Source organism: Aedes aegypti, chromosome 2, assembly GCF_002204515.2.
Source record: "Aedes aegypti strain LVP_AGWG chromosome 2, AaegL5.0 Primary Assembly, whole genome shotgun sequence".
Taxonomy (NCBI): domain Eukaryota; kingdom Metazoa; phylum Arthropoda; class Insecta; order Diptera; family Culicidae; genus Aedes; species Aedes aegypti.
Genome location: NC_035108.1, coordinates 243,352,084 through 243,364,146, shown reverse-complemented (window position 1 = coordinate 243,364,146; position 12,063 = coordinate 243,352,084). Strand labels below are relative to the sequence as shown.

Sequence of the window (12,063 nt, the reverse complement as noted above, 5' to 3'; positions counted from 1 at the left end):
TAAGCTGTCAGGCAGCTCCAACTGAATACCATACAAAAAAACAAAAAGTTAGCATATTTTTCCGAAGAATGCCAAGATTTCTCGCATAACCTGTGATCTCGCCCTAAAAGCCATTGGTAACCGAGTGTGTAGCTTGTTGTTACCGAGCAAACGAATGGATTTACACGTTATTCAACAATGCTACGATGAAGAGAAGATTCTCCTCTATCTTCCAGGAGTGATAGTTTTCATCATGGGCCATTTGCTTAGAAACAAGAAGCTACACACTCGGCTACCAATAGCTTTTAGGGCGAGATCACAAGTTATGCGAGATTTCACCAATTTGAAACCGGACAATAATCCTGCCGAAGTTTACATCGTCCAATCGGCTGGCTTTTATCAATAAGTGAACTTTAAATAAAAGTTCTTTCGAACAGAATGATGTTCCAAAACAATGTTTGACCCATGTACATTCGACAACTCTCATTTATATTCACCTGATGATATGATAATGATGATATTTTGAGTAGATGAGGTTCGTTGTCTTGCCCTGGGATTACCTACCTGACACGTTCTCCAAATGTTAGGAAATCGAATAAATGTTCCGTAGATCGTCAGATTGCGCATTAGATATTAACACTGATGAATGAAACTGCTGCGGTTAAGCTGGAAGACATTTACTTACTGGACAAACCATCTAATTAACAATTACATTTGCGTTTAATACTACTGATGAGCTTAGATGTCATCTGGCTTAGCAGTAGCTATTTAAACTGGGACATAGGAAGGATATTGTGTTACGCTGCATGGTTCCAACCGCCCAGTCAACCCCTCAACTTGACGACATTTGGCATTTGGTTAAACTCTTCCTGCATTCATCGTCGTCGTCGTCGTCATCTTGATCCTTCTCGTTCTCGAACCCAAAACACGTGAACCAATTGAAGATGAGGATTAATATTCCTGCAAGATAGGCAGATTACATCGATAAATTCAGCGTGTTTGAACAGTGGCATGGCACCGCCTCAGAACAGCGTATAGGTAGGTACACGTCTAATCTACTCCGGAGCAGTGAGAATGCTCTTAATCAATGTGGCGGACGGGAACAAACAAACGGTCAGTTAGTAATCTGATTCTCACTCACTAGCGTGCACAGGACAGTTTGAGAAGGGGAAAATTTTGGTAAATTTTGTAGGTTAGTGTATGGCAAAGTTCGACCTTAGTGGAATAACCAATATTTCCAGAAAAGTTATAATAATTGAAAGGAAATAAATACCTCACAGTAAACCTTCAAGATATTAACTGCAATTTTGCTGAACAAACTTGTTCTAAAATATTTATCCATTTTAAGTAATAGCAGTTTTAAAATTGATTATCTTAAACGAACTTTTACCCCACCGGTGGGCAAGAGTTCGAATTTAGTGTGGAGAAAAAGTTCGCTGGCTTGAATACAAAATATTGATACTTTTATGACAGGAATACTTAATATCAGCCATGAACTTATGTTTAAAGAGAAATACACACTATGTTTCCATAAAAAAATTGACTAAAACAAGTGGGTTTATTCTACGAGTGGCGTGAGATGACAATTGTCGGTGTCGTATAGCGAGGTGACAATACTCGACTCGTGTTAAGTGACTCTCCATTTGATTTGCACGGCGAGTCACTTCACTCGAGTCGAGAATACGATACCGAAAATTCTCACCTCATACCACTCGTAGAATAAACCCAAAAAATATACCCAAAAATATGGTAAATTTTGTACCCTATCGTACGCGACGATTTGTAATCGTCGCCAGCCAACCAACCGCTGTGAATTGCCAACATAGTGGCAAATCACCTCCTTTGATTTATTTTTTGGCATTTGATGTTTCACCAGTCTTGTCGACGCAAATCCAAACCACCTCCTTTGATTGGTTGGCTGGCGACGATTTTTTTATTCAGTCTGTTCGAAAGTCGGCGGCGCGTTTTGTTGTGAATGAAACAGACAATACAGGTATGTTCCGTTTTTATCACGTTCCGATTTTGTCACGCTCCGATTTTGTCACGTTCCGATTTCGTCAACAAATTATTCCGTTTTTATCAACACAATTTTTTTTATTTTTTTTTTTATTTCAAAATGCTAAGAAAACAAACTTAAGGCTTATTTTGAAGCAATTTAAATGCTTTTCAATAGCCTCAGAGTTGAATTTTCAACATTATGTTAATGTTGAGCACCTACGATACATGGTAGGTATCAAGTCATAAATGATTCAATAAGGTTTGACTCCTTTTTAACCACTAATCAATTGGAGTTTTCAAATTTAGCATGGTCTGCTGGACAAGATTAACCCATCCCATTAACAACAATCGAGAGTTTCTCTGGCCACGTCCTAGCAACAACTGGAATTTGTGATTAGTTAAGTACGTACCAAAGAGAGTTGCAGAGACCTCTCCGTTCTCTTATATTACATGTCCTCAAAGAATTTTCTATGAAAAGTTGATAGACATAGGGGCTGTCCTTTAATTACGTAGGACAATTTTGACAGTTTTTCGACCTTCCTCTCCCTATGATGATTTTTTTTAATGAAAATAAAATGAAAATAATTTGTACGGCACGTAAGATATGGTGGGGATTGCTCATCAAACCTTCCGGTCCGCCTCATAGTTACGTACTATTTGGTGCTGGGTGTAGTTCTTGTTTTTCCAGCTGTATTGAAAAGCATGAGCCATAGTCTTTGGCATACAATCGGATCTTTCTTTAGCAGAAAAGAACCGAAATGTCTATCGACGACCGGTGATTGCTAGCAGATATAGTGGAGAGCTTGTCTTGAAACGTTCATCGCTTCAAGCTAGTTGAAAAACTGAATACACTGATTGCCTGTCGATCAGAGCCGAACTAGGCATAGATCGTATACATACATCTGAATCTACATGTCTCCGATGTATTACATCGTTCCAGGTGGGAGTTATCTGATATGTGAATATGGTACCATAACAGAATTTTCCATCTGAACGAAGTGATAAATCATAATATTCCGCAAACTGTATCACACATCTACAGAATGTATTGCGTGAAGTTAAGACACAGCAGAGTATTGGGTACATAGGACCAAGTCCCTGCCGGGTGGCGCGAAACTGATGAGCGATAGACAATAGAATCAACAACACTGCCATAAGGGATAGTAAGCATGTGACTATTGTCGAAACTATGATTAGGAGGCAATCAACATCCCTAGATCAAATTTTTGTTACAACCAATGTAGGTATTATTAAATTAGGCTGTAGAAAATGATAAATATCTGCAAGGTAATAAATGCTCGTAGTCTGTTTTCTTCGAATACACATGTATAAATTGTTAAAATTGACGAATCATACGCGGAATTTATTAAACGGATCATGAAATTAGGACTGAAAGCATAATGATGATAGATTATTAACTTTCCTTTCGTCGTGCTATTTTTTTACTGTTAGAATCACCAAACTGATTGGTTTACCACTACATACACCAATACAACAGCACAAAAACTGAAGTATTATAATCGCGCGTTGAAACTTATTCAGTGAATTCTTGTATATAGCTAGTATAAATGACAGAATCATCAACTTCTTAAACTTTCTTTAACTGAAAACAGGTTTATCAAACATGCTTAAAACTTGTTTATCAAACATGCTTAATCTGCACCTAAAATCTCGGATCCAAATAGTTTTCTAAATAAAAATTGTGTCTAAATAAAACGTGCAGGCCAACAAAACATAATTGAGTAGGAGTTTACAAGTTACTTAGCACATGAAAAGCATTTTGAAAAGGGATTTTGACGGTTCGATTGGCGGCTTACCGCCTACTCGCATTTCTCCCTTTTAGGATCTCTACTCACAACAAAAATTATTTAACACAAACTAATATCAGATGGGCCGCCATTCTGTGGAGTGATGTGGCCCCTTCCTTTCCTTGTTTTATTATCTTTCCAGAACAACCGAAATGAAGAAGGAAACCTCCAAGCCATTGTGGAGAAGTGATGTCACAACAGGAAGATACGCATACCCGGCACGCAAATACCCCCACCTCAAGATCGTGGAAGGTCGTAAATCGGTTTGATTACATGCATAATAATAAATATTTACACCCTGACAGAACTGCCTATCTCAAAAATAGGTAAGAAGGGCGGGACGATGGTGCGAGCCTACCCACTCTGTCATCGGTGGGCGTCGGGCGTGCTAACGGGTATAGCAAGGCCTATGGGGCTCTGCCTGAACAAATCATGTTTTCTTTCTCTTTCACTTTTTGTGAATTTGCTAACAACAATGCCATTAAAGTAAATCCAATACAGGAATGCAGTGCAGAGCCTCATAACGCCGTTTTCGGTAAACGTATTTCCCAGCGTGGGGGTTTATAGGGATGTTTGTGTAAACAACGCAGATTGGCCATGGCTAGGGGGTGCGTTGATATTAGCAGATTAGCAGAATTTGTACGGCACGTAAGATATCTCAGGATGGAGGAGGGGCTCCATAACCTCTTACGTGATAAATGGACGATCCCATATATGTTCAGTTATTTTTTATAAGGAGTGCACATGGAAATGAACTTAAGAATGTTTAGAAAACGGCAAGAAACATGTTTATATTTGATAAGACTGTCGACCCCGTCATATTTTAGACATTATCTTCTATCTCTAAAACTCGATAGCATTGCATAAGTTATAGAAACAGCCATTGATTAGATCCTGTCAAAGGATAGGGGAAGAGGTACAGCAAAACTAAGCAATCTATAGAAAATTTTGGAATCTCCCTATAATAAGTTTGAATCTTTACCATCTTAAGGGATGAAATGGCTGACAATTGGAGAGAGTGTTGATACCGGACGTTCCCACGTCACGCACGTTACAATCCCAAATTTACTGGAATCTTGATCTTTGAGCAGACATGAACCCCTTCCCCAATGAAGACTATAAGGTTAATTAGGAGTCTTACATCAACAGCTATACGGTTATTCATAAAACTTTACAAAAGAGTTTCTTACCAAAAAGTTCTACTTTGGTGATGCTTGTTCTAGAGTTAACACACTTTTGTGGTTTTGATGAACTTTCATAAAAATTAAAAATGGAATGATGTTTGTTTGAATTATATGATTATTTCTCTGTTGCATTGGTCAAATGTTCCTACGTATTTGAGTGAAGGAAACTATTTGGAAAATTCTCTAGAATAACTGGAAAAACAACTGAAAACTAATCTGTCGTTTTGTATGAGAAATTTTATATCATCCCGCCAATCTGTCGTGAAACGGCCTACTATGCAGTGCGGTATTTATCCATTACGCAACTGTAATCAGTTGCGTAACGAATACTACACAACGCTTTTTCATTTCGCAACTGTTTTGGGATGCGTAATGAATCAATACATAACAATTTTCAGAAATTTCAATATAATAGTGAATGCATTCTGATATGGTTTCTGATACCCTCAAGTGGTCTTCTACGAAATTGCAAAAAAAAAAATGTTGTACGCAACTCGTTGCAGAACTCGATTTTTACAGCACCCGTAGTAATTATCCAACTCGGCGAGCCTCGTTGGATAAATCATTATTCTACAACTTGTTGAGTAAACTACTATTTCAGCAGCCTACTTGATGACAAAACGAAGTTTGACGGGACCACTAGTATTTAATTTGTAGTTTACGGAACAAGTTGCCGAATGGTGATTTTTACAGCACGAGTCGTAATTACGACGAGTACTGTAAAAATCGAGTTCTGCAACTATTGTGTTGTGTACATTTTTTGCAATTTCGTAGATGACCACTTGAGGGTATTTTTTTTTTTTTTTTTTTTTTACAAGGGGGAAATCTGCAAACAGATCCCCTGAGAAGATAACTCAGGGAATGCGGGGATGACGCACCAACGACGACCCGCTAAAACCAGCCTATGCACTGTGCATGAGCAATTCATTTAGAATTGCTCAAGTGGTGAACAGTGCATCGACATGACCCTTGGACTCAGACCCTCATCTCCCCGGAACCACCTTACGGTATTTCTTCGGGAAGGGACCAGTGCATATAGCACAACACGTGTAGCAGAAGTAGCCTAGGCAAACTGCTTCTCCTAGCCGACTTAAACAATGTTACAAGGGACCAGCCTCGGCAGGGCTAATCCTCTGCAGCCAACTCTTGGTCGGCGCGCCATAGACGCTGCAATTCTAACATAATGTGAGTGACAGCCGTAGTTACTGCATTCCAGCACTCGGCATCCGCACACATTCTCTCTATAATATTGTCGGGGGACGTGTCCCCTCCGCATGTAGTGAGCATGCGACCTCTCACAACAATGAAACGGGGGCAATCGAACACGACATGCTCCGCTGTTTCCTCTACACCAGCACAATTGGGGCACGCAGGAGATTCTGAGTGCCCGAACCTATGCAGGTACTGTCTATAGCAACCATGTCCTGACAGAAACTGCGTCAGGTGGAAGTTCACTTCCCCATGGCTTCTACCATACCAATCTGACACATTTGGTATTAGTCGATGGGTCCATCTACCCTTAGTGGAGTTATCCCATTCCTGCTGCCAGCTTCTGAGCGTTTCCTCTTTACACGTGTCGCGGACTCCTCTGGTACCCCTTTGGTTGAAGCATTGAACATCTTCCTTGATGATGAGCCCGATGGGCGTCATCCCGGCTATGATGCACACGGCCTCTTTAGATACCGTCCGGTATGCACTTGCTACTCTTAAGCACATTATCCTGTACGTGCTTTCCAACCGCTTTAGGTTTCTGTTCGTTCTAAGCGCGTTTGACCAGATTGGTCCTCCATACCTTAGTATGGATAGCGCCACGCTTGCCAGCAGCTTGCGTTTGCTGGCAATTACAGCAGAGCTGTTAGACATCATCCTCGAAAGCGCCGCTATAGCCGTAGATGCCCTTTTACAGGCATATTCAACGTGGCTAGCGAAGCTCAGCTTGTCATCGATCATTACCCCAAGATGCCTAAGGGATCGCTTGGACTCTATGGTGCAATCACCTACCGAGATAAGCGCCCGTTGCTCGGACTTGCGGTTGTTGACCACCACCACCTCAGTCTTGTGACGGGCCAGTCCTAGTTTCCTAGACTTCATCCATTCCTCAACCAGGGAAATAGAGTGCGCTGCTGTCAACTCTACTTCCTCCATCGATTCACCATAGACCACTAGGGTGATATCGTCGGCGAAGCCAACAATCTTAACACCCGTCGGAAGGGGCAGCCTCAGTACGTCATCGTACATCGCATTCCATAACAGCGGGCCCAGGATTGAACCTTGAGGTACTCCCGCGGTAATTCGAACGCTTTTCTGCCCCTCCTCTGTGTCATACAGTAGAATCCTACCATCAAAATAGCTTTCTAGAAGCTTACACAACTGCACCGGTACCTTGAGGCGGTGAAGCGCGTGTGCTATTGCTTCCCAGCTTGCACTGTTGAACGCATTCTTCACATCCAGAGTGACAACCGCGCAGTAACGGATGCCGCTTCTTTTATGCTCGATTGCCACCTCAGCTGTTTGAACGACCGACTGGATGGCGTCCAGAGTAGATTTACCTTTTCTGAATCCAAACTGGTTGTTGGACAGGCCGTCCGCACTCTCCGTATACGGTATTAGTCTGTTGAGAATCAACCTCTCCAATAACTTGCCCGTCGTATCTAGTAGACAGATAGGTCTATACGCCGACGGGTCACCTGGTGGTTTCCCCGCCTTTGGTAGTAGCACCAATTTCTGTCGCTTCCATACATCCGGGAAGATTCCTTGATCAATGCAGCGTTGCATCGTGGTTCTGAACATGTCCGGATCCGTGTTCACTGCCGCTTTTAAGGCAACATTCGGGATACCATCGGGTCCTGGTGCCTTGTTTGACGCGAATGATTTCACGACTTCTGCCAGCTCTTCGTTCGTCACTCTCGCCACTTCTTCTCCTTCATCTGCCGCATACGGCGCTGGGGGCCATGGGCTTATGGGATGGTGCGGGAAGAGTACATCGATTATCGATCGCAGCAACTCGGGCGATTTCTCTTGGGGCGCTATAGCTCCTTTGGTCTTAGCCATTACCACTCTGTAGGCGTCACCCCATGGACTAGAATTGGCACTCTCGCATAGACTTTCAAAGCATGCCCGTTTTCGACTCTTGATTTCCTTTTTGAGAGCCAACTTTGCCTCTCTGAATGCTGCACCGCGTTCCTCTCTTTGTGCTTCTGTGCGTGCGCGTTGCATTCTTCGTCTAGCCCGAAGGCAGATTGCTCGAAGATTTGCAATTGATTCGCACCACCAATACACTGGCGGCCTGTTCTCTCTAGGAGGGGCTTTTCTCGGCATGGAAGCATCACACGCTCGTGATATCATAGCAACTAGCTCTTCACCGTTTAGGTCCAGAGTGTTTCGTTCGCGCCTCAGGGCTTCAGTGAATACTTCGCCGTCGAAGCGCGCTGTTTTCCATCCTCGGGCTTGGGTCGAGTTACATCGCGCTGCCTTCTGCCCGCCTGGTATTATACTATAGCGAATCGATTGATGATCGCTATGAGTATAACCGTCATCAACGCGCCAGTTCATGGTACCTAAAAGGTTAGGACTACAAAACGTCACGTCGATGATCGATTCTGCACCATTTCTGCGGAAGGTACTCACTGTACCCACATTTGCCAGCTCTACATTTAATGCGGCCAGGGATTCCAACAATAGCTGGCCTCTTTGATTGGTGCAGCGGCTACCCCACTCCACTGCCCATGCATTAAAGTCGCCAGCTATCACTACTGGCTGCCGATTAGCTAGTTCGGCCATCATCCTGTCAATCATGTGGGAAAATTCCTCAATCGACCACCTTGGGGGCGCGTAACAACTGCAATAGAACACGCCGTTGATTTTTGCTATCGCAAAACCGTCATTTGAGCTAGAGACTACTTCTTGGATTGGGTATCGTCCTGTCGTCCCTATAGCTGCTAGCTGTTGAGACCTATCCGCCACCCAGTTCCCGTTGTTGGCTGGTATGCGGTATGGGTCCGATAATAACACCACGTCAGTCTTGGTTTCCGAGACTGACTGCCAAAGCAGCTGCTGGGCTGCATCACAGTGGTTTAAATTTAACTGTGTTACTTCCGTTTTGGCTGCTTTGATACTCCGCTTGTGCCCGGACATTTGGGTCCGCCCGTTAAGTGTCCGTTGTGTGCTCTGTCGACACATATTAGGCACTTAGCGATTTGCTTACAATCGCTTGCCCTATGGCCTTCAGCGCCGCATTTTCTGCACATCTTACTTCTGTCGGGACCATTGCAATTCCACGACTTATGGCCCTTCCCGAAACACTTGAAGCAAACTTCAGGAGGCTGTTGTATGCTCAGCCGGCAAACCGACCAGCCTACCTTGAGTATGCCCGAGTTCTTCGCTTTGTTGGCCTCTGCGACCGGCAGCCTGATCGCCGCCACCTGGGTGCCCTGCGGGCCCTTTCTAAGGTGGATGGCCTTACTGGCTACGTCGATGTCACACTGCTCTTTGAGGGCAGCCGAGACCTCCGCTGCATCGGTGACCTCATCCAGATTTTTACACTGGAGAGTCGCTTCAGCAGTAAGGGATCTTACATCAACCTCGTCACCAAGTACTTCTTGTGCCAGTTGCTTATAGACTGCACCCTTTTCCTTGGCGTCCTTCTTTAAGACTAGGATCATTTCACCAATCCTAGTTCGCCTTATGCTTCGCACGTCTGCGCCCAATGGCGATAGCTTCTCTGTGCTTCGCATCGCCTTCAGAACCTCGGCGTATTTTGCTTCCTCCGTTTTGATAACGAGGGCTTCGCCTAAATTCCTACGTTTCGTTGTTTTCGGTTTAGCGCTCTCCTTGGGCTCCGTTTTCGGTTTCCTCTGTTTTTTCTTATTTCCAACTCGTATCCACGGGTTGCTGTTGCCTTGCGCCCGTGGTTCCTGTGGATGCACTGCCTGGTTCCGGTTAACCCGTGGCTCCTTTTTCTTGGCTTTCTTGGCCTTAGGATTGGTGTTGGCCTCTCCTTTGCTGCCATGTCCTCTTGATCGCGGGGCTTGGCTCGTGCCAGCTTTTCCGCTTTGGAGGACGGCCGCGTAGGTCACTTTTCCCTTAGCAACCATACGTCTTTTCGCCACGTATTCATCCCCGGAAGCTTCCCTCTTCCGCATCGCGTATCGAATAATATCATCAGATATATTCGCGTTGCCTGTGAAGGAAAACACTTCGGTCTGACACGACCTAGTGTCTTTTTGGCCTTCTACCTTGCCCAGTTGTTCCTTGGCTTTCTCGTAGTCCTGCTTTGCAGCTAGGACTGATTGTCGCAATTTCAGTAGACTTGTTTTCAAGTCTTTGCTGATATTTGTTTTGCTTTTAACATATTCGATGATGACATCAAGTTGCTCAGCAGCTACCTGCATTTTAGGGAGGTACTCCCTATTGCGATCCATGGCCTCGATTAGTCCCGGGCCATCGGTCACCACACATGTTGCACTGGAGCGGCCAGTGCCTGCCGTCGTCACAGTATCTAGGCTTTTGCCCACACTGTTTTCAATAAAGTTGGTCGCCTCCTTCCTTGGCGGGAACCTTAGCCGGTTACTGATAGGTCCAGAAGCCTCTCCTTCACATTCCGCTAGTTGTTTGTTTTGGTTGATCATCTCTTATGGGTCCCCCTAAGAGCCGCTATCCATCTCCGCTGGAATAGTCGCCTTTATAATCCCATGGTTATCTATGCAAGCAGGGAGGCCATGCTAGGGTTGACATAGTCCTTTATGGGGTACTATGTTCAGAGCCGGATCGGCGCAGGTCAGGTAATGGCATCTGAGCCTACTCCCGCCCAGTTGGAACAACCAGGCGACGGATTTGGAACGTACTCTAAGGCCTGCCACGGTTTTACGGGACGGGGGCAGCCTGCGCCATTAACCCACTCGCCGTTTCGGGCCAGTGTCACCCGACCCTACTAAGGGAGTAGAATGTCGCCGCTGTCAGCCTCAAAGCATATTATCCAGTACATATACCGCTACTTGTCCTTTGTCGTGCGCTGCCAGTATACATAATTGGGGCCGTACTGGCGTTGGTCCCAATGTGCTCGAAGCACTCCTGCTCGTAATTCCATGCCTTGTCCGTTTGCATCGCGACCAGTATGCCATAATCAGGATCTCACTGGTATCAATCCTGATGTGCCGGTTGGCACTCCTGTTAGTTTGGGCTAGGGTACTTTAAGCGGCACCGGTCGCTGTGACAGAGTTGCATTCGGATTTTTGTGGTTTTTATGAAGGTTCATCAGAGCCCACTGCGAACTTCACCACATCCTGGGCAACTCCCCAACTCGCAGAGGTCCTGGGGGGGGGGGTCCGTTAAGCCCCTGGACTGTCGTCCCTGCTGCCCCAACAAAAAAAACGCATAATGCGAAGCCATAAGGGTGAAAAATTTAAACTAATTTACAACATCCTTATAATCCCACCCTTATTTAGCCTCAGGTTTGAGACTGAAGAAGGGAAGCCGATTGTCTCGGAGAAACACAAGGTCACCTGCACCATTGCTCCGGGTAGCACAGGAAGGGCACAATACTGTAGAGGGCGCCCTGGTACTCCACAGGCTCCGTTTGCGGTTAGGTTTTTTTTTAGACCCCCCTAACCATTCATTCTTAGGCACGGTAAGCTTAAAGCGGCATGAATTAGGGGTCACCTGTGAGATGGACTTATACCACCGGAACAGACAGTCCGTAGTGTTAATTCTTAGCCAATTGAAACAACCGCTACCGACACTACACGGCTATCTAGGCTGTTCGGGAAAAGGAAGTTAACATTGATGATTAACTCCTGACGTGCCCAAACAGCCCCAAACAACTTGAGGGTATCAGAAATTATATCGGAATGAATTCACCATTATTTTACAATTTCTGAAAAATTGTTGTGTTATGATTCCTTACGCAACTCAAAACAGTTGCGTAATGAATCATTTAAGCAGTGGTTTCAGTTGCGTAATGACTATTCCCGCTCTGCATACTTCAGTGCAGGAAACTAGGCCGTTTCATGGCAGATTGGCGAATTGAAAAACAGCCTATTACGATGAGTAATTGCAAAAATTATTTTTACATAAAAAAAAACTAGAAATTTAGATTA

The 12,063-nt window shown here is 44.4% G+C and overlaps 2 protein-coding genes across 4 annotated transcripts in view; both read right to left on the bottom strand.

Annotated features, from left to right (window-relative positions):
• Positions 1 to 617, bottom strand: part of LOC5575444 — a 32,730-nt gene extending 32,113 nt beyond the window's left edge. Inside the window, exon 1 of the mRNA XM_021844674.1 lies at positions 544 to 617. The gene's annotated coding sequence lies outside the window, so the exon portion shown is untranslated. The remainder of the gene's footprint in view (positions 1 to 543) is intronic.
• Positions 618 to 640: 23 nt separating this feature from the next.
• LOC5575446 (cytohesin-1) overlaps positions 641 to 12,063 on the bottom strand; it is a 165,890-nt gene continuing 154,467 nt past the window's right edge. For 2 of the 3 annotated variants that reach the window (XM_021844673.1, XM_001661905.2), the window contains one exon: positions 641 to 939. In XM_021844673.1, coding sequence (XP_021700365.1) covers positions 812 to 939 — 128 coding nt within the window. In that variant the 3' untranslated portion in view covers positions 641 to 811. The remainder of the gene's footprint in view (positions 940 to 12,063) is intronic. The other variant, XR_002500464.1, reaches the window with a different exon arrangement.